At 36.9% G+C, this 23,404-nt stretch overlaps 1 protein-coding gene across 16 annotated transcripts in view; it reads right to left on the bottom strand.

Annotated features, from left to right (window-relative positions):
- The window catches only part of GPHN (gephyrin), a 700,118-nt gene that overhangs the window by 287,549 nt on the left and 389,165 nt on the right, over positions 1-23,404 (bottom strand). For all 16 annotated transcript variants that reach the window (XM_003263586.4, XM_004087163.3, XM_030812325.1 and 13 more), the window contains one exon: positions 15,639-15,733. In XM_003263586.4, the coding sequence (XP_003263634.1) occupies positions 15,639-15,733 (95 nt within the window). The remainder of the gene's footprint in view (positions 1-15,638; positions 15,734-23,404) is intronic.

Raw genomic sequence — 23,404 nt, 5'->3', positions numbered from 1 at the left:
TTGTTCAGATATTTATCAATATCTTTGCTCTCTTTTCCCTCTTGTATCCTCAACTCTCCATCTGAGATAATTTTTCTTCTGCCAGAGTATATCTTTAAAATTCTTTACGTGAGGTTCTTTTGGTGATAAAATGTTCCCATTTTTGTTTGTAGGAAAATCACATTTCATCCTCCCCCATTCTTGAATGTTAACTTTGCTGAGTGTAAAATTCTTGATTAAATGTTATTTTCTTTCAGCACATTGAAAGTATTATTCTAGTATCTTCTGTTTCAAGTATTTTTCATCGATAAATCATTTTACTTTAAAAATATTATTTCCATTTTTTATTTAAAATAAACGTTTTTTTTTTTTTAATTATACTTTAAGCTCTAGGGTACATGTGCACAACGTGCAGGTTTGTTACATATAGTATACATGCGCCATGTTGGTTTGCTGCACCCATTAGCTCGTCATTTACATTAGGTATATCTCCTAATGCTTTCCCTCCCTGCTTCCCCCACCCCACAACAGGCCCTGTTGTGTGACGTTCCCTTTCCTGTGCCCAAGTGTTCTCACTGTTCAATTCCCACCTATGAGTGAGAACATGTGGTGTTTTTTTTTTTGTTGTTCTTGCGATAGCTTGCTGAGAATGATGGTTTCTGGCTTCATCCATGTCCCTACAAAGGACATGAATTCATCCTTTTTTATGGCTGCATAGTATTCCATGGTGTATATGTGCCACATTTTCTTAATCCAGTCTATCACTGGTGGACATTTGGGTTGGTTCCAAGTCTTTGCTATTGTGAATAGTGCTGCAATAAACATACGTGTGCATGTGCCTTTATAGCAGCATGATTTATAATCCTTTGGGTATATACCCAGTAATGGAATGGCTGGGTCAAATGGTATTTCTAGTTCTAGATCCTTGAAAAATCGCCACACTGTCTTCCACAGTGGTTGAACTAGTTTACAGTCCCACCAACAGTGTAAAAGTGTTCCTATTTCTCCACATCCTCTCCAGCACCTGTTGTTTCCTGACTTCTTAATGATGACCATTCTAACTGGTGTGAGATGGTATTTCATTGTGGTTTTGATTTGCATTTCTCTGATGGACAGTGATGATGAGCATTTTATCATGTGTCTGTTGGCTGCATAAATGTCTTCTTTTGAGAAATGACTGTTCATATCCTTTGCCCACTTGTTGATAGGGTTGTTTTTTTTTTCTTGTAAATTTGTTTGAGTTCTTTGTAGATTCTGGATATTAGTCCTTTGTCAGATGAGGAGATTGCAAAATTTTCTCCCATTCTGTAGGTTGCCTATTCACTCTGATGGTAGTTTCTTCTGCTGTGCAGAAGCTCTTTAGTTTAATTAGATCCCATTTGTCAATTTTGCTTTTGTTGCCATTGCTTTTGGTGTTTTAGACATGAAGTCCTTGCCCATGCCTATGTCCTGAATGGTATTGCCTAGGTTTTCTTCTAGGGTTTTTATGGTTTTAGGTCTAACGTTTAAGTCTTTAATCCATCTTGAATTAATTTTTGTATAAGGTGTAAGGAAGGGATCCAGTTTCAGCTTTCTACATATGGCTAGCCAGTTTTCCCAGCACCATTTAATAAATAGGGAATCCTTTCCCCATTGCTTGTTTTTGTCAGGTTTGTCCAAGATCAGATAGTTGTAGATGTGTGGTATTATTTCTGAGGGCTCTCTTCTGTTCCAGTGGTCTATATCTCTGTTTTGGTACCAGTACCATGCTGTTTTGGTTACTGTAGCCTTGTAGTATAGTTTGAAGTCAGGTAGTGTGATGCCTCCAGCTTTGTTCTTTTGGCTTAGGATTGTCTTGGCAATATGGGCTCTTTTTTGGTTTCATATGAACTTTAGTTTTTTCCAATTCTGTGAAGAAAGTCATTGGTAGCTTGATGGGGATGGCAATGAATCTATAAATTACCTTGGGCAGTATGGCCATTTTCACGATATTGATTCTTCCTATCCATGAGCATGGAATGTTCTTCCATTTGTTTATGTCCTCTTTTATTTCGTTGAGCAGTGGTTTGTAGTTCTCCTTGAATAGGTCCTTCACATCCCTTGTAAGTTGATTTCCTAGGTATTTTATTCTCTTTGGAGCAATTGTGAATGGGAGTTCACTCATGATTTGGCTCTCTGTTTGTCTGCTATTGGTGTATAAGAATGCTTGTGATTTTTGCACATTGATTTTGTATCCTGAGACTTTGCTGAAGTTGCTTATTAGCTTAAGGAGACTTTGGGCTGAGACGATGGGGTTTTCTAAATACACAATCATGTCATGTGCAAACAGGGACAATTTGACTTCCTCTTTTCCTAATTGAATACACTTTATTTCTTTCTCCTGCCTGATTGCCCTGGCCAGAATTTCCAACACTATGTTGAACAGGAGTAGTGAGAGAGGGCATCCCTGTCTTGTGCCAGTTTTCAAAGGGAATGCTTCCAGTTTTTGCCCATTCAGTATGATATTGGCTGTGGGTTTGTCATAAATAGCGATGCCTCATCCTGCTTCAGCTCACACTCAGTGGGCTGCACCCAGTGTCCTGCCCCCACTGTCCGACGAGCCCCAGTGAGACGAACCGGGTACCTCAGTTGGAAATGCAGAAATCACCTGTCTTCTGTGTCGCTCACGCTGGGAGCTGTAGACTGGAGCTGTTCCTATTGCCCAGAGTTCCTATTTTATGAGTTATAACAAATAAGATCCAGCTATCACAAATCTCTTATGAAGCTATGATATTTAGGAAAATATAAAAGCTGGGTGAGAGGAGGAGAAAGGTGGCAGCTCTCCTGTGTTGAGGTGATCCTCACACCATCTGTGTCACTTGTCTTTTGAAACCCAGTATACTTCCTGTCATACTGCAGTCTGGAAGTTGGGCCTGAAACATTGCAGAAATGTTTCAAGAGAATGTACATTTTATTTATGTTGCATTTCCTGTCCTGTAGCTATAAAAGGAACTCTGGTAAAATATACATAACATAAACTTTACCATTCTAACTAATTTTAAATACACAATTCAGTGGCATTAAGCACATTTACATTATTGTGCAACCATCACCACTGTCCATCTCCAGAACTTTTTCATCATCCCAAACAAAAACTCTCCATTCTCTTCTCCCTATCTGCTCATAAGCACTGTTCTATTTTCTTTATGCATTTGGTTATTCTAGATACTTCATGTAAGTGGAATCACACGTTTGTTCTTATATAATCTGGCTTATTTCATTTAGCACAGTTTTCGAGATTCATCTATGTTGTAGCAAGTGTTAGAATTAACAGTAATTTTTAAGGCTGAATAATATTTCATTGCGTGTATTTAACCCATTTTGTTTATGCATTTATCCATCAGTGGACATCTGGGTTGCTTCCAACTTTTGGGTAAGGTGAATAATGATGTTATGAATATTGGCATGCAAATATCTATTACAGTCCCTGCTTTCAATTCTTTAAGAGACAGTCTCACTCTGTTGCCCAGACTGAATGCAATGGCATGATCACAGCTCACTGTAACCTTGAATTCCTGGGCTCAAGTGATACTCCTCCCTCATCCTCCTGAGTAGCTAGGATTATAGGTGTGTGTCACCAGGCCTGGCTAATTTTTTTAAACAAGTTTTGTAGAGACAGGGTCTCACTATTTTGCTCAGGCTGGTCTCAAACTCTTGGCCTCAAGTCATCCTCTTGTCTCAGCCTCCCAAAGTGTTGGGATTACAGGTGTAAACCACCACACCCAGCCCCTGCTTTCAATTCTTTTGGATATGTAACTCAGAAGTGTAGTTCCTGGGTCATATAATTCTATGCTTAATTTCTTGAGGATATTCCATAGTTTCCCACAGCAGTTGCACCGTTTTACATCCTCACCAGCAATGCACAATGTTTCTAAACATTCTGCCACCACTTATTTATTATTATATTTTGATAACAGCCAACGTAATGGGTGTGAAGTTGTATATCATTGTGGTTCTGATTTGCAATTCCCTAATGACTATTGATGCTGAGGATCTTTTCATGTTCTTATCAGTCATTTGTGTATCTTCTTTGGAGAAATATCTATTTGAGTCTTCTGCCTGTTTTTAAATAGCATTTTCTTTGTTGAATTGTAGGAATTAAAAAAATATATATGTAGAATATTAATACCTTGCCAGATATGTGATTGTATTTTCTTAATTCCATGGGTTGCCCTTTTACTTTGTTCAATGTACAAAGATTTTCAACATCGATAAAGTCCAAATTATCTAGTTTTTTGTTTGCTGCCTATGCTTTTGGTGTCATATCCAAGAAATGACTGCCAAATCTAATGTCATGAAGCTGTCCCCCTATCTTTTTTCTAAGAGTTTTATAGTTTCACCTCTTGTGTATAGGTCTTTGATCCATTTTGAATTAATTTTTATATTCAGTAGGCAGAGCTCCAACTTCACTCTTTAGGAAGTGGATATCCAATTTTCCCAACACCATTCGTTGAAAAGACTATTCTCTCCCCCATTGAATTGACACCCTTGTTGAAAATTATTGCATCCTACAAGCAAGGGCTTATTTCTGGGCTCTTGTTTCGATTCCATTTTCTTGATTTTATTTTGGATAGTTTATTGTCATTGTATAAAAATACGACTGATTTTTGCAGCCTGATTTTGTATTCTGCAACTTTGCTGAATTCATTTATTAGTTCTAATGGTTTCGTGTGTGGAATCTTGGATTTTCTACATATATAATCATGTCAAAAAAAAGATAGTTTTACTTCTTCCTTTCCAATTTGGATACCTTTCATTTCTTTTTATTGCCTAAGTGTTGTGGCTAGTAGTTCCAATACTATGTTGAATGGAAGCGGAAAAAGTGGGCATCCCATCTTGTTCCTGATTTTAAAGCAAAGCTTTCAGTCTTTCACCACTGAATATGATGTGAGCTGTGGGTTTTTTACATAAGGCCTTTTCACATTAAGGTAGTTTCCTTCTTTTCCTAGTTTGTTGAGTGTTTTTAACATGAAACTTGAATTTTTCCAAATGTTTTTTTCAGCACCCATTGATGCTGAAAACCCATCATCAAATGATCACATGGATTTTTTTTTCCCGCCATTCTGCTACTGTGGTAAATTACAATGATTTATTTTCATATGTTGAACCATCCTTGTATTCTAGGGTCATCTTGTATAATTCTTTTTAATATGTTGCTGCTATCAGTTTGCTGGGAGTTTTTTTGAGCATTTTTGCATCAACATTCATTAAGGGATATTAGCCTGCAGTTTTGTTTTGTTTTTCCTGTCTTTGGTATGAGACCAATGCTGCCATTCATAAAATGAGTTAGGAAGTGTTGTCTTCTCTTCAATTTTTTGGAAAGATTTTGGAAACAACCAGTGTCAGTTGTTCTTTAAATACTTGGTAGAATTCATCAGTGAAGCCAACTGGTCCTGGTATTTTGTAAATAGAAAGATAGAAAGGTTTTTTTTTTTTTTTTTTTTTTTTTTTTTGAGACAGGGTCTCACTCTGTTGCCCAGGCTGGAGTGCAGTGTGCACGATCAGGGCTCACTGTGTGGCCTCTACCTCCTGGGCTCAAGTGAGCCTGCTGCCTCAGACCCCTGAGTAGCTGGGACTACAGGTGTGTGCCAGCACACCTGGCTAATTTTTTGAATTTTTAGTAGAGATAGGGTTTCGCCATGTTGCCCAGGCTGGTTTTGCTGTGCTCAAGTGATCCACCTGCCTTGGCCTCCCAAAGTGTTGGGATTACAGGTGTGAGCCACCACACCCAGCTGAGAGGTTGTTAATTTCTGAGTCAATCGCCTTCCTAGGTATAGGTCTATTCAGATTTTCTATTTCTTTGTGATTCAGTCTCAGTAGGTTTTGTGTTTCTAGGAGTTTGTCCACGTCATCTGGGTTATTCAACTTGTTGGCATGTAACTGTTACGCTATACTCTTCTAGTCCTTTTTATTTCTGTGGAATTGGTACTAATGACTCCATTTTCATTACTGATTTTAATAACTTGAGTTTTTTTTTCTTAGTCTATCTAGCTAAAATTTTGTGATTTTGTTGATCTTTTTGAAGAATCAACTTAACTTAGTTGATTTTCTCTATTGTTTTTTGATTTTCTAGTTCATTTATCTCTGCTCTAATTTTTATTATTTCCTTCTTTCTGCTAGCTTTGGGTTTAGGTTGTTATTCTTTTTCTAGTTTCTTAACTTATAGTTATACATGCGACTGCTGTTTTTGAGGTTTTCAAAAATGTAATTATTTTTTAAATGTTTACAGCAATATCAGTGCTGCTTTTTCTGCATGCTATTAAGTTTTGGTATGTTGCATTTTTAATTCATTTTTAAATATTTTCTAATTTCCCTTATGATTTCTTCAACTTATTGGCTATTTGAGTGTGTTTAATTTTCACATATTTGTAAATTTTCTCGTTTTCCTTCTGTCATTGATTTCAAGCTTCATCCTCTTTTTGGAGAATATGCTTTGAAGAATATACTATTTTGCAATATACTTTTTATGGCATCTATTTTAAAAAACCTATTGAAACTTATTTTGTGGCCTAATGTGCTCTATCTTGGAGAATGTCCTATGTGTACTTCAGAAGGTTTATGCTACTGTTGAAGTGTTTTATATATGTGGGTTGTATCTAGTTGGTTTATTGTGTTGTTCAAGTTCTTACATTTCTTTACTTACCTTTTGTGTGGCTGTTCTATCCATTATTGAATGTGGGGTATTGAATTCCTCAACTATTCTTGCATAGCTGTCTATTTTCCTCTTCAATTCTGTCCATTTTTGCTTCATCTATTTTGATAGTCTATTATTAAGTGCATAAATGTTTATAATATTACTGTGCAGAATTAAACCTTCTAGTAACATATATCCTTTGTCTCTTGTAAACTTTTTGGATTTAAGATATTTAAACATTTTTGATTTAAAATTTATTTGATATTATTATAGCCACCATGGTTCGCTTTTGGTTACTATTTGCCCATCTTTTTCTATCCTTTCACTTTCAACTTATTTATGTCTTTGGATCTAAAATGAGTCTCATGTAGACAGCATATAGCCAGATCATGCTTTCCTATCCAGTCTATTAATCTCTGTCTCTTGATTGGTAAGTTTAATCCATTTACACTTAAAGTAATTAGTGACAAAAAAGGAATTCTAACATTTTGTTAAGGGTTTTCCATACGGCTTATAGCTTTTTAACTCCTCATTTCCTGCATTACTGTCTTCATTTGTTTTTAATTTTTTTAGTGAAATATTTTAATTCTTTTCTCATTTTTTTAATGTACATCCTGTATCTATTTTCCTTGTGGCCACTATGAAGATTACATTTAACATCCTAAAGTAATAATTTGAATTTATACCAGCTTAACTTCAATAGCATACAAAACCTCTGCTCTTATACTGCTCTGTCCTTACCCCTTTTAGTTACTGATGTCATAAATTACATCTTTACATACTGTATGCCCCAAATCATAGACTGATTTTTTAAATGCGTGTCAGAGGACAAGTTGAATGTAATTCTTATCTTTCTTCCTCTATAGATATGGAGTTTTTTTCCCCTCTGGACTCTGTCATGATTTTTTCTTTATTTTTGATTTTCTCTAGTTTGAAGATGGTATGTCTAGGTATAGTTGTTTTTGTGGCATCTGACATTAATTTGGGGAAATTCTCAGTCATTGTTTCAAATATTTCTTCTGTTTCTCTTGTTCTTCTCTTTGGGTATTCACATTATGTAGATGTTCTACCTTTTAGAGTTGTCTCAAAATTCTTTGATATTCTGTTCTGTTTTTTTGTTTCTCAGACCTTGTTCTCTTTGCTTTTCAGTTTTGGAGGTATATGGTGAGAGATCCTTATGCTCAAGAGTTTTTTTTTTTTCCTCAGCCGTGTCTATTCTACTAATAAGCCCATCAAAGGCACTGTTTATGTCTGTTATAGTGTTTTTGATCTCTAGCATTTATTTTTGGTTCTTAGGAGTTTCATCTCTTTGATTACATTACCCATCTGTTCTTGCATGGTATCTACTTCATCCATTGGAGCACTTAGCATGTTAATCACAATGATTTTTAAATTCTCAGTCTGATAATTCCAACATTCCTGCCATGTCTACTTCTGATGCTTGCTTTGTCTCTTCAAATCGTATTTTTTTGCCATTTGATATGCCTTGTAATTTTTCTTCATAGCCAAACATGATATACCAGGTAAAAGGAACTGCTGTAGACGGGCCTCTAGTAATGTGGTGGGGATGTGTGGGGTTGGGGAAATATTCTATAGTCCTATCATTAGGTCTTGGTCTTTTTATTTTTTGAGACAGAGACTCACCCTGTCACCAGGCTGGAGTGCAGTGGCGTGATCTTGGCTCACTGCAACCTCCACCTCCCAAGTTCAAGCGATTCTCCTGCCTCAGCTGGGACTATAGGCACATGGCACCATGCCCAGCTAATTTTTTTGTATTTTTAGTAGAAATGAAGTTTCACTGTGTTAGTCAGGATGGTCTCAATCTCCTGACTTCATGATCCACCTGCCTTGGCCTCCCAAAGCACTGGGATTACAGGTGTGAGCCCCCATGCCTGGCCAGGTCTCAGTCTTTTAGTGAGCCTTTTAGTGAACTTCATGAGTTTTTCTCAATTTTTCCTCACCTGTTACATGGGAGAAGATGGCTAGAGTGAGCTGAAGTTGGGTATTTCCCTTACCCTAGGTAAGTTAGTATTTGATTATACTCCAGCAGGGTAGGCTTAGGTTAAGTATTTTCTCCTGGGGTTAGGGCTCATTAAGAAGAACAGAGTACCCTGGTGTATTTCACAATAGTTCCCTTTCCTCTCCCTTGCTGAAACATGAGGGAATTTTCCTCTAATATTTACTGTGAGAACCTGGTTGTTCTGAAGGACTTGTTCCATAGGTCCCTTAGGTTCCATTCAGTTTTCACAAAAGTGTAGCGACTGAGTTTCCCTGAAGTTTTTAACTCTCATAGTTGTCTGCACTGAACCTCTAGCAATTTGTCAATTACAGTTTAGGTTTGCCTACCTGACAGTTTCCCACGCTTATTAGTGTTCATGAGTCTTTGCTCTGGTAAGCCCCTTTCTCCCTCACTCGTCCATCTTGAATCCCCATAATGTGTATGCTGGTCTGCTTAATGTTGTTCCATAGGTCCCTTAGGCTCTGTTCAGTTTTCTTCCATCTTTTTTGTTTCTGTTCCTCAGATTTGTTAATTTCAAGTGTTTTGCCTTTAAGTTTCTGATTCTTTTTTCCGCCTGCTGAAAACTGCTTTTGAATCCCTCTAATAATTTTTTTTTTCAGCGATTGTACTTGTCAACTCATTTCTTCATTATTCTTTTTTTTCTTCTTTTTTTTTTTTAAAGGATACATGTTTTTCATCCATGATTCACTGGAACTGCTGCAGGATGCTCATCATGACTTAGAACTCCTGAGTACATTGTCATGATGAACACATGCAGAGAGATTTACTAGCGTACAATATGAATCTTCACACTCATGGGGAAAAAGTATTTTCTAGTCTGGACTGAATATATTTGCAAGTGTTTTTATAGCTGTTCTCTGTAAATAATCTCAGGGTGGCCTGTTGCTGTCTAATGCTACACAAAGGGAGGGCTGTTAATAGCGGCCACTTCCTCCTGCATACAGTGGAGAGAAGCCTGATTATAGACAGTCCCATCATGGCCTTAAAAGATGATATTAAACTGAGAAGTCATTTTAGCTGCCTGATTGATTCTTTTTCATGTTTTTTATATATTTATTGATATTTACTTTTGCTCACACATCATTATCTTGGCATTGTCAATATCTTCCTTTAGTTCTTTGAGAATCTTTAAGATAGTTGTTTTAAAGCCTTTGTCTAGTAAGTTCTCCATTTCATCTTCCTCATGGATTTTTGTCAATTTATTGTTTTCATTTGAATGGATCATACTTTTTCTTTGCTTCATCATTTTATTTTTGTTGAACTCTGAATATTTGAATCTTATAATATGGTAATTCTGGAAATCAGCTTCTCTCCCTTCCCTAGGGTTTGCTTTTTTTTTTTTTTTTTTTTTTTTTAATTATTATAAGGTGTTCTGTGTAAGAGATAAGCCTGAGGTATAAACTTAAGGCCTTTCTCTTTTTCTCAGCCTGCCTTTTCCTCTGGGCATGCATAGTGACTTTCTAAATTCCCCCATATATGTAGCTGCTTTTGAATTTTCTAATCCTATAATTTCTGGGTCCCAAAAGAGAAGAAGAAAACTGTAGGGGAAAACGTAGGTACTGTCCTTATAAATCCCTTGAAGATACTTCAGCCAGTGTGGGTTGCAACAATGGCAGCCTGTCTTTGCCTCTGCAATTCTACAACCTAAAGCAGTAATCCACAATAGAACCTGGATCCCCAACATTTGGAAGATAAGGTCCTTAATTACCCATTCTGTCTTCTACAAGCTGTCCTATAAACCCTAGTATCTGCTAGCTGGAGCACTGGAGAATGGTTGGCTAGTAGCACACTAGGTTAAAATTGACCCAAATTAAACAAAATCTACTAGTCAAGTCTTTTCCAGTAAGCTGTAAGCCTTTGAATAGACTACAAAGTTCCAAAATAGTTATATCAGAGAGATCCTGCCAGTTCAATGGTTGTCCAGGTGGAGAAACAGATTCCTGATATATACTACTCTGCCATCTTATGCTCCCCTATAGACTTTCATAAGCTAAGTATATTCGGTGTGGGTTAAAAAAATAGAAACTCTTCAAGATGATAGTAATGTTACTTTAAATGACCCATGTTACTTTAATACTATCTAAAAAATACTAAGAATAATTTGATTCATTTCCATAAAAAATAAGTTTTGTGTTGTTATTTCCTGAAGTTTTTCTTTTAACCAATATTAGTTATAAAACCATTTTTGGCAGCAAATGGAAAATATTATCTCCTCCCTAAAAGCAGTGCATGTGTTTATTACAGTTAAAGAATTGAAAGATGAGTCACTGAAGATTACAATGGTAAATCTCTTTATATTAAAATGGAAAACTGGCAATCAATTTTTTTATGAATTAGATATTTCTCATTTTATATATATATATATATACACACACACACACACACACACACACACACGTGTGAGTAAATCTTTAAGGGACCTCATAACATTTCTATGAGCTATGTAACATCCCTATAAAACTAAGTAGAGATCATAAATCAAATTAATGACAAAACTCAGAACAAAATCCATGACAAATCATCCTTCAGTGTATAACCACAGTGGTTGGTCTGTTATTTTTAATGAAATTTAGGGGGAAAAAGGAGTATTTGATCTTTTAAAAAAAACAAGTAGGGAATAAATTATAAATTTAGGGAGGTTAAATGCTACTATTTTGTGGGCAGTTTAGTTAACCACTGGAACAAGATGTGCTAAACCTTGTAAAGTACCAAGGTAACACTGCTAGTAAACGCTAGTAAATATGAAGTCAGGGATATGATATTAAAGTTATAACACTTGTTCTTTGGTGTCAGCCAAGATGGAGAAAGTAACCATAGCTTCTCTCTCCTACTGATTGTTTACAGAGTACACAGTGATTACCTGATGACGTTGAATGTAAATAATAGCAGGCAGATTTGGGACTGAAGTCAGAGCTTGAATAATAGCTCTTAATGGGGCTAGGCCTAATTGTGGAGCTGCAATAACATAATGACAGTGTTAGCACCCGAAGCTCAGAGAGAAGACCTACCTATCTCTTTGGCTAATGGAAACAAAAAAAAGGAGCCGATATTGTCTAAAGAACTGAGGTAAGAGGAATCTCTTTCTCTTTTTTCTTTTCTTTTGCTCTTTGTCCCAAAGGTCAGTTGTGTACAACTACATAATTGCAAAGGGAGTTAATACTCTGTAAGAAACCTCTTCTGGCCAGAGTAACTGGGAATGGGGTCCCCTGGAAGCTGGAGAGTGGGGGGAAAGTTCTTGAAAAGAGGGTGGATTCTCAAATTTTGGATGTGAACTGACCCAAGTTCCAGGGTCACCCCTGAGCTGTGAATACGTGGGACAGTATAAAAGAGGTATAAGAAAAGCTTTTAAAACATAAACCTAGTATATACTACTGCCCAAGTCTCAAACTAACTCCTAAATCATTCATATACTAGACAGACACTAACAATATAGCAAAGGCTGAGCCACTACCCACAGAAAGTGAGACAGAATTTACAATCTGAACCCAATCAGATCAATTGCTAAAACTAATTAAAATTCCCCAGAGGATTTTAACAGGAGTTAATAATTGACTTACAATGTAGTGTTCAAAATGTCCAGGATACAATCCAAAATTTCTCAACATAGAACAAGGAAAATTTGACCAGTTCTCATTGGAAAAGAAATCAACCGATGTCAACCCCAAGGTAAGCCAGATATGGAAATTGTCCGAAGAATAATTTTAAGCAGTTATTATAACTATTCTCCATGAATAAAGGGCAATACTTTTGAAATAAATGTAAAAATACAAGTTCTTAGCAGAGAAATGGAAGCCATTAACAAAAAAACCAAATGGAGAATTTAGAACTGAAAATATATCTGAAATAAAAACTATTAGATATGCTCAAAGGCAGAATGAAGATGAAAGAGGGGAAAAGTCAGCTAATTTGAAGATAGATCATAGAAATAACCTAAAATTAATACAGAGTAAAAAAGATTTTAAAAATTAACAGAGCCTCAGGGATTTGTGAGACATTACCAAAAAATCTAAAATTCATGTCATAGGAGCAGCAAAAAAAAGTAAATTTCCCAAATTTGGTTAAAGACATAAATTTACAGAATCATAAAGTTCACTGAACCCAGAAGGATAATCTAAAAGAAAACTACACCCAGATACACCATAATCAAATTGCTGAAACTAAAGCTGAAGAAAAAATATCTTCAAAGCAGCCAGAGAAATTTGCCATTACACATAAGGAAACAGCAATTTGAACTGATTGCTCATTTCTTTTCAGGAACCATGGAGCAAAAGAGAATGGAATCATATTTTATTTTACTTTTTTTTTTTTAATGCTGAAAGAAAAGAACAGTCAACCCAGATTTCTGTATCTAGTGAAAATATCCTTCAGGAGTAATATGGAAATAAAGATATTTCCTAACGAAGAAAAGCTAAGAAAAAGGTTTCACCAGCAGACCTACTCTAAAAACAAAAACTCTTAACAATAAACAACCATGGTCATCACTTAAGAGTCACTATGAGTCAGTTTTCTAAGTGCTTTACATAGATTAATTCACTTTATCCAAGAAATTTGGTACTATTAACACCTTTATTATATAGATGAGAAAACGAAAACAAAAAAGGCATTAACATAGAACACAAGCAATCTGTCTTCAGAGATGATGTTCTTAGCCATTACTTCATAGTATCTCCCAACTTATTTATATAAAAAATTTGGAGGATATTAAGTTGTCCAAATAGTAGGAAACCATTTCAAACAGATGTAATGATTTAAACATTTATTTATATTTAATGCTGCTCTCTAAACATAAAAATAGGAAGGTACAGCACCAACTTGATGCATTAATTTACCTGAAAAAAACATGCTATAGAACTACGGTAAAACACTGCTTTATCCACAGTAACCACAACAATAAACATTTTTCGAGTACTTACTATGTGTCAGAATTTGTTTTAGGGGCTGAGGATGTAAAAAAGAATAAGATAAAGCTCCTGTCTTTAAGAAGTTTCTGCTAACTAGGTAATACAGACAAGCAAATAATTAATTACAATATACTATGACATGTTCCATAGCAGAAGCATGTACAAAGCCAAAAGTGCATACAAAATAGAAAGGCTGTAGAAAGGAAGTACCAATCTAATCATGGCTGTTATAAAAATAATAATTTTTAAAAAGGCTTTGAGAAGCACAAAAAATGAACAATCAGGGAAATATCCCCTTTTCTGTAACTAATGTAAACTACTATGTCTGTTCCAAAGTTTATAAATATATTCTCAGTTAAATCAGCAATGCACAGACAGAAAAGCCAGAAGGTGCTCCCATGCTGCTTATCTGCATTAATTTTCAAAGCCTTCAGGATAAAGATGAACGACTTATTCCAAAGTAATTAGAATCAGCTCCTGCTAATTAATTTTCCACTCACTCAGCAGTCCAGTGTTCGGTAATTATGAGGATACAAAAGGGAGAAAAAAATTAATTCAGAAAAACCTTTCAATATAACAAAAAGTGATATTTCTATACTGGATCAAGAAAGCTATATTCAATTTGAAGAATTATCTTAACAGTTGCAAAGAATAATTTCTCCATTTAAACTGTGGGATCCTTAAGGGGAGGACCATTTCTTATTTTTCTTTCTAACCTTAGAATCCCTATTGCTTAATATGGGACTTGGCAAATAAGCATATTATTATGTTTACCAAATTAAAATTTTATTACAAAAGAATTAGCAAGAGAATGAAGTTTAATTCTTTCCTGATGTTATTGCTTGTATACAAGAAAGAGTTCTTTTATGTTTGAAAACTACTACTTAATTCCATAGGAAAAACAGGATCCCCGACCTCATTGGTGTAGGGAATATAAGTAATGGTTTAAAAAAAGAACACTATGAAAGAATCAACTGGAGTTCCTTAAAGGCCAGCATGAACTTTAGCTTTAGTCTCTATCGTGGTACTTTAATTCTTTATTTGCTTTTACTAAAATTAAATATTATAGTACATGTGACAGCAAAGGGAACATAGTAACTAATGACCCATTCATAATCTCCTGTATCTGTGCTTCAAGTGGCTGCCACTGATGGGATATAAACTTTGTCTATGTAACAGAAAGAACATTACAACTCATATTCCATACTAGTCAATGGACACATTTAATTTTGCATTCATACTACACACAGGATACATAAATGGCTATAAATTATGAAACCCTCAAACTATACAGCTGCTATTTATTTTTAGGTTGCTCTGAGATCAACTATTAATTAACGTTCATTAAATCCTTCAACAGATTCTGACTAAGTTGCCACTTCTATCTTTAACTTAAGTGATGTAATTGTCCTCATTTAGGGGATCCAAATCTAAGAGTTGCTAAAATAGTAGCAAATAATTACCATTAAATCGAGGATGGATATAGACATCTATGTCAATGAAGGCATAGTTTTAGGTAGACTAATTTCATATAATAATAGTATATCATTAATGTAATATAATAATTTAAAAATACCCAGTTGCCAAGAATTAAAAGATTAACAATATGAATTAAGCTTTTTTTTTTTCACAACACATCAACATGCCTATTTATAAATTGGAATATAAGCTCCTAACTTGTGAGAACAAGTTATTTTAATAAACTTGGCAATTTAGTTTTATTAAATTAGTATTTATTTACAATTAATAGATATCAACTGATGATTATAAACAATCACAGAAAACAGTAACTTTACATAGTAGTAAACTGGATTCTCTGGGTTTGGAATTGATAACTTTTATCAGTAGTAATATGACAGTCTCTGAAAGTTTAATTTAACAAGCAAAAAAAAAAAAAAAACACAACAACAACAGAAAGAAGTGAAGTGGGAAAATTGTGGCTGACAGAATACTAAAGCTCTTAACTCCGGAAAAAAAAGGGGCAAACTTAAGTGTTAAGACTAGAGTTTCTTAGGTTTATCAATATAGTGTATTGATTAGTGGTATGGAATTAACTTTCTTTGCAACATGTTGGTGACTTTCTTACCTAGAGAGCATGCCCAGAGGTGTAACATTAAGTGATCCCATCAGCATTGCCAGGGCCATCCCTGGTGCTTCCCGTTCTATTACTTCTTTTGTGGCCTGTAATTAAAGATTAAATAGCAGACTGAGTGAAATAAGCCAAAAAAGAATGAAGTCAGACTAGTAAAACTCACTTAAAAATGATTATAAACCAGGCTTTCAATAACCATACTTTTAGTTTCTGAAACATTTATCTTTTGGAGGCATCCAGACTCAATTCACAAGGACCACTGAATAAAAACTGAGGACCAAGAAAATAAAGAAAATTTTTATATTAGCAGTCCTTTCATATTGCTTATAGCTCAGAAGTATTTGAAAGAAATCTCATCTCACTAATAACTTAAATTCTAAAAATGAGGCCTCAGATTGCTATAACAACTTAGTGGATTTTTCACCAGGTAAGTAATCTGGGTATTTTCCTTTGTCTATTACTCTTGAAATTAGTCTCTGAAAACCTGAGATAATCCATATCTCTCCTAGCTCTATGCTTTTATAATACAATTAAAAGGATCTCAAGAAGTCATCATGTCAAGTTTCCCCATGTACTGGCTAGAGGAAAACATTTACCATCTTCCTAATCCTTAGTATAAATTGTCTTTTTTTTTTTCAGATTTCTCCACTTTTTAAATTATACTTTAAATTCTGGGGTACATGTGCAGAACGTGCAGGTTTGTTATATAGGTATACACATGGCATGGTGGTTTGCTGCACCCATCAACCCGTCTATATTAGGTATTTCTCCTAATGCTATCTCTCCCCTAACCCTCCATCCCCTGACAGGCCCTGGTGTGTGATATTCCCCTCCGTGTGTCCGTATGTTCTCATTGTTCAAATCCCACTTATGAGTGAGAATATGTGGTGTTTGGTTTTCTGTTCCTGTGTTAGTTTGCTGAGAATCATGGTTTCCAGCTTCATCCATGTCCCTGCTAAGGACATAAACTCATCCTTTTTTATGGCTGCATAGCATTCCATGGTGTATATGTGCCAAATTTTCTTTATCTGGTCTATAACTGATGGACATTTGGGTTGGTTCCAAGTCTTCGCTATTGTGAATATTGCTGCAATAAACATATGTGTGCATGTGTCTTTAGAATAGGATGATATATAATATTTTGGGTATATACCCAGTAATGGGTCAAATGGTATTTCTGGGTCTAGATCCTTGGGGAATCGCCACACTCTCTTCCACAATGGTTGAATTAATTTACACTCCCACCAACAGTATAAAAGCATTCCTATTTTTCCACATCCTCTCCAGCATCTATTGTTTCCTGACATTTTAATGATCGCCATTCTAATCGGCATGAGATGGTATCTCATTGTGGTTTTTGACTTGCATTTTTCTAATGACCAGTGACCCTTAGCTTTTTTACATATGTTTGTTGGCTGCATAACTGTCTTCGTTTTCAGAAGTGTCTGTTCATATCCTTTGCCCACTTTTTGATGGTGTTGTTTTTTCTTGTAAATTTGTTTAAGTTCTTTGTAGATTCTGGATATTAGCCCTTTGTCAGATAGAGACATTGCAAAAATTTTCTCCCATTCTGTAGGTTGTCTGTTCACTCTGATAATCGTTTCTTTTGCTGTGCAGAAGCTCTTTAGTTTAATTAGATCCCGTTGGTCAATTTTGGCTTTTGTTGCAATTGCTTTTTGTGTTTTAGTCATGAAGTCTTTGCCCATGTTTCAATGGTATTGCCTGTTTTCTTCTAGGGTTTTTATGGTTTTAGGTCTTACATGTAAGTCTTTAATTCATCTTGAGTTAATTTTTGTTAAAGGTGTAAGGAAAGAATCCAGTTTCAGTTTTCTGCATATGGCTAGCCAGTTTTCCCAACACCATTTATTAAATAGAAAATTCTTTCTCCATTGCTTGTTTTTATCAGGTTTATCAAAGATAAAATGGTTGTAGATGTGTGGCATTATTTCTGAGGCCTCTGTTCTGTTCCATTGGTCTATATGTCTGTTTTGGTACTAGTACCATGCTGTTTTGGTTACTGCAGGCTTGTAGTATAGTTTGAAGTCAAGACAGTGTGATGCCTCCAGCTTTGTTCTTTTTGCTTAGGATTGTCTTGGCTATATGGGCTCTTTTTGGTTCCATATTAAATTAGTTTTTTTTCTAATTCTGTGAAGAAAGTCAGTGGTAGCTTGATGGGGATAGCATTGAATCTATAAATTTCTTTGGGCAGTATGGCCATTTTCACAATATTGATTCTTCCTATCCATGAGCATGGAATGTTTTTCCATTTGTATCCTCTTTTATTTCATTGAGCAGTGGTTTGTAGTTCTCCTTGAAGAGGTCCTTCACATCCCTTGTTAGTTGCATTCTAGGCATTTTATTCTCTTTGTAGCAATTGTGAATGGGAGTTCACTCATGATTTGGCTCTCTGTAGGTCTATTATTGTTGTATAAGAATTCTTGTGATTTTTGTGCATTGATTTTGTATCCTGAGACTTTGCTGAAGTTTCTTACCAGCTTAAGGAGATTTTGGGCTGAGACAATGGGGTTTTCAAAATATGCAATCATGTCATCTGCAAACAGAGACAATTTGACCTCCTCTCTTCTTTATTTCTTTCTCTTGCCTGATTGCTCTGGCTGGAACTTCCAATACTATGTTCAATAGGAATGGTGAGAGAGGGCATCCTTGTCTAGTGTCAGTTTTCAAAGAGAATGCTTCCAGCTTTTGCCCATTCAGTATGATATTGGCTGTGGGCTTGTCATAAATAGCTCTTATTATTTTGAGATACATTCTATCAATACCTAGTTTATTGAGAGTTTTCAGCATGAAGGCTGCTGAATTTTATCGGAGGACTTTTCTGTATCTATTGAGATAATGATGTGTTTTTTGTCATTGGTTCAGTTTATGTGATGGATTATGTTTACTGATTTGCGTATGTGAACCAGCCTTGCATCCCAGGGATGAAGCTGACTTGATTGTGGTGGCTAAGCTTTTTGATGTGCACTGCTGGATTTGGTTTGCCAGTATTTTATTGAGGATTTATGCATCAATGTTCATCGGGGATATTGGCCTGAAATTTTATTTTTTTGTTGTGTCTCTCTCAGGTTTCGGTATCGGGATGATGCTGGCCTCGTAGAGTAAGTTAAGGAGGATTCCCTCTTTTTCTTTTGTTTGGAATAGTTTCAGAAGGAATGGTACCAGCTCCTCTTTGTACTTCTGGTAGAATTCAGCTGTGAATCTGTCTGGTTCTGGGCTTTTTTTGGTTGGTATGCTATTAATTACTGCCTCAATTTCAGAACTTGTTATTGGTCTAGTCAGGGATTTGACTTCTTCCTGGTTTAGTCTGGGGAGGGTGTATGTGTCCAGGAAGTTAACAATTTCTTCTAGATTTTCCAGTTTGTTTGCATAGAGGTATTTATAGTATTCACTGATGGTAGTTTGTATTTTGGTGGGATCAGTGTGATATCCCATTTATCATTTTGTATTGTGTCTATTTAATTCTTCACTCTTTTCTTCCTTATTAGTCTGGCTAGTGTTCTATCTCTTTTGTTAATCTTTTCAAAAAACCAGCTCTTGGATTCATTGATTTTTTGAAGGTTTTTTGTGTCTCTATCTCCTTCAGTTTTACTCTGATTTTAGTTATTTCTCATCTTCTGCTAGCTTTTGAATTTGTTTGCTCTTGCTTCTCCAGTTCTTTTAATTGTGATATTAGGGTGTTGATTTTAGATCTTTCCCACTTTCCCCTGTGGGCATTTAGTGCTATGAATTTCCCTGTAAATAGTGCTTTAGCTGTGTCCCAGAGATTCTGGTTTATTGTGTCTTTGTTCTCATTGGTTTCAAAGAACTTATTTATTTCTGCCTTAATTTTATTTACCCGGTAGTCATTCAGGAGCAGGTTTTTCACTTTCCATATAATTGTGTGGTTTTGGGTGATTTTCTTAATCCTGAGTTCTAATTTGATTGCACTGTGGTCTGAGAGACTAGTATGATTTCAGTTCTTTTGCATTTGCTGAGGAATGTTTTACTCCCAATTATGTTCGCAATTTTAGAATACATGTGATGTGGTGCTCAGAAGAATGTATATTCTGTTGATTTGGGGTGGAGAGTTCTGTAGATGTCTATTAGGTCTGCTTGGTCCAGAGCTGAGTTTAAGTCCTAAATATCCTTGTTAATTTTCCGTCTCGTTGATCTGTCTAATACTGACAGTGGGGTGTTAAAGTCTCCCACTATTATTATGTGGGAGTCAAGTCTCTTTGTATGTCTCTAAGAACTTGATTTATGTATCTGGGTGCTCCTGTATTGGGTGCATATATATTTAGGTTAGCTCTTCTTGTTGTGTTGATCCCTTTACCATTATGTAATGCCCTTCTTTGTCTTTTTTGATCTTTGTTGGTTTAAAGTCTGTTTTATCAGAGACTAGGATTGCAACCCCTGCTTTTTTTTGCTTTCCATTTGCTTGCTAAATATTCCTTCATCCCTTTATTTTGAGCCTATGTGTGTCTTTGCACATGAGATTGGTCTCCTGAATACAACACACCCATGGGTCTTGACTCTTTATCCAATTTGCCAGTCTGTCTTTTAATTGGGGGCATTTAGCCCATTTACATTTAAGGTTAACATTGTTATGTGTGAATTTGATCCTGTCATCATGATGCTAGCTGGTTATTTTGCCCCTTAGTTGATGCAGTTTCTTCACAGTGTCGATGGTCTTTACAATTAGGTATGTTTTTGCAGTGGCTAGTACCAGTTGTTCCTTCTCATATTTAGTGCTTCCTTCAGGAGCTCTTGTAAGGCAGGCCTGGTGGTGACAAATTGTCTCAGCATTTGCTTGTCTGTAAAGGATTTTATTTCTCCTTTGCTTATGAAGCTTAGTTTGGCCAGATATGAAGTTCTGAGATGAAAATTCTTTAAGAATGTTGAATATTGGCCCCCCACTCTCTTCTGGCTTGTTGGGTTTCTGCTGAGAGATCTGCCATTAGTTTGATGGGCTTCCTTGTGGGTAACCTGACCTTTCTCTCTGGCTGCCCTTACCATTTTTTCCTTCATTCCAACCTTGGTGAATCTGAAGATTGTGTGTCTTGGGGTTGCTTTCCTCAAAGAGTATCTTTGTGGTGTTCTTTGTATTTCCTGAATTTGAATGCTGGCCTGTCTTGCTAGGTTGGGGAAGTTCTCTTGGATAATATCCTGAAGAGTGTTTTCCAACTTAGTTCCATTCTCCCTGTCACTTTCAAGTACACCAATCAGAAGTAGGTTTCGTCTTTTCACACAGCCCCATATTTCTTGGAGGCTCTGTTCGTTCCTTTTCATTCTTTTTTCTTTAATCTTGTCTTCATGCTTTATTTCATTAATTTGATCTTCAATCTCTGAAATTCTTTCTTCGGCTTGATCGATTCGGCTATTGATACTTGTGTATGCTTCATGAAGTTTTCATGTTGTGTTTCTCAGCTACATCAGGACATTTATGTTCTTCTCTAAACTGGTTATTCTAGTTACCAATTCCTCTAACCTGTTTTCAAGGTTCTTAGCTTCCTTTCATTGGGTTAGAACATGCTCCTTTAGCTCGGAGGAGTTTTTTATTACCCACCTTCTGAAGCCTACTTCTGTCAATTTGTCAAACTCATTCTCCCTCCAGTTTTGATCCGTTGCCGGCGAGGAGTTGTGATCCTTTGGAAGAGAAGATGTGTTCTGGTTTTTGGAATTTTCAGCCTTTTTGCGCTGTTTTTTTTGTCATCTTTGTGGATTTATCTACCTTTGCTCTTTGATGTTGGTGATCTTTGGATGGGGTTTCTGTGTGGAAGTCCTTTTTGTTGATGTTGATGCTATTCCTCTCTGTTCGTTAGTTTTCCTTCTAACAGTCAGGCCCCTCTGCTGCAGGTCTGCTAGAGTTTGCTGGAGGTTCACTCTAGACTCTGTTTGCCTGGGTATCACCAGCAAAGGCTGCAGAACAGCAAAGATTGCTGCCCGTTCCTTCCCCTGGAAGCTTTGTCCCAGAGCGGCATTCACCTGATGCCAGCCAGAGCTCTCCTGTATGACATGTCTGTCAGCCCCTGCTGGGAGGTCTCTTCTAGTCAGGAGGCATGGGGGTCAGGGACCCACTTGAGGAGGCAGTCTGTCCCTTAGCAGAGCTCAAGCCCTGTGCTGGGAGATCTGCTGCTCTCTTAGGAGCTGGCAGGAAAGAACTAAGTTTAAGTCCGTTGAAGCTGCGCCCACATCCGTCCCTTCCCACAGGTGCTCTGTCCCAGGGAGATGGGAGTTTTATCTATAAGCCCCTGCCTGGGGCTCCTGTCTTTCAGAGATGTCCTGCCCAGAAAGAAGGAATCTAGAGAGGCAGTCTGGCTACAGCGGCTTTGCTACGCTGTGGTGGGCTCTGTCCAGTCTGAACTTCCAGCTGCTTTGTTTACACTGTGAGGGGAAAACTGCCCACTCAAGCCTCAGTAATGGTGGACGCCCCTCCACGCACCAAGCTGGAGTGTCCCAGGTCGACTTCAGACTGCTATGCTGGCAGTGAGAATTTTAAACCAGTGGATCTTAGCTTGCTGGGTTCTGTGTGGGTGGGATCTGCTGAGTTAGACCAATTCGCTCCCTGGCTTCAGCCCCCTTTCCAGGGGAGTTAACAGTTTGTCTCACTGGCATTCCAGGCGCCACTGGGGTATGAAAAAAAACTCTTGCAGCTAGCTTGGTGTCTGCCCAAATGGCCTCCCAGTTTTGTGCCTCAAACCCAGGGTCCTGGTGGTGTCGGCACCTGAGGGAATCTCCTGGTCTGCAGTTTGCAAAGACTGTGGGAAAAGCATAGAGTCTGGGCCAGAATGCACAGTTCCTCATGGCTTCCCTTGGCAAGGGGAGGGACTTCCCTGATCCCTAGTGCTTCCTGTGTGAGGCAACGCCCCACCCTGCTTCAGCTCGCCCTCCATGGGCTGCACCCACTGTCTAACCAGTCCCAACGATATGAGCTGGGTACCTAGTTGAAAATGCAGAAATCACCTGCCTACTGCGTTGATCTTGCTGGGCATTGCAGGCCGGAGCTGTTCCTATTCGGCCATCTTGCCCAACTGTCTTTTTTAAATAAAAAATGAAGTGAAGGGGTTTACCTGTATACTAGGAGTTTTAGGATAGGGCACTTTTTTGGGGGGGGGGGTGGGGACAAAGTTTTGCTCTTTTTGCCTGGAGTACAGTGGCATGATCTCAGCTTACTGCAAACTCCATCTCCCGGGTTCAAGTGATTCTCCTACCTCAGCCTCCCGAGTAGCTGGGATTACAGGTGTGCACCACCATGCCTGGCTAATTTTGTACTTTTAGTAGAGATGGGGTTTCACCATGTTGGCCAAGCTGGTCTCGAACTCCTGACCTCAGGGTGATCTGCCCACCTCGTTCTCCCAAAGTACTGGGATTACAGGCGTGAGCCACCATGCCCGGAGGATACAGCATTCTTAAGATAAGTATAGTTAAACCTGGAATATGCTAATGAAAGGAAAATTTCATTTTCCTAAAGTTTCCTAAATTTTCCTAAAGACAGGAAAACTTCATTTTCGAAGGGTCAATCAAAATAGGCATATATTTTATTGTATAATGGTCAAGATACATTTTAGGCTCAAACTTGAGGGTGAAATACATGACTTAATCCATTTCCAGTCCTCTGTTTCCAAAAATTAAGCAAGTTATAATAGTTGGAAGCAATACAAAAATAAAGTTTGCAAAATGAAGTATTACAGTAAATAAGTAGAAAGGCAAACAAAAAGTAAATTATGAAGGTATAGAGAGAAAGGTTTATATTTCAATATTTC

Source organism: Nomascus leucogenys, chromosome 1a (genome assembly GCF_006542625.1).
Source record: "Nomascus leucogenys isolate Asia chromosome 1a, Asia_NLE_v1, whole genome shotgun sequence".
Classification (NCBI taxonomy): Eukaryota; Metazoa; Chordata; class Mammalia; order Primates; family Hylobatidae; genus Nomascus; species Nomascus leucogenys.
This window is presented reverse-complemented; position numbering and strand designations above follow the sequence as displayed.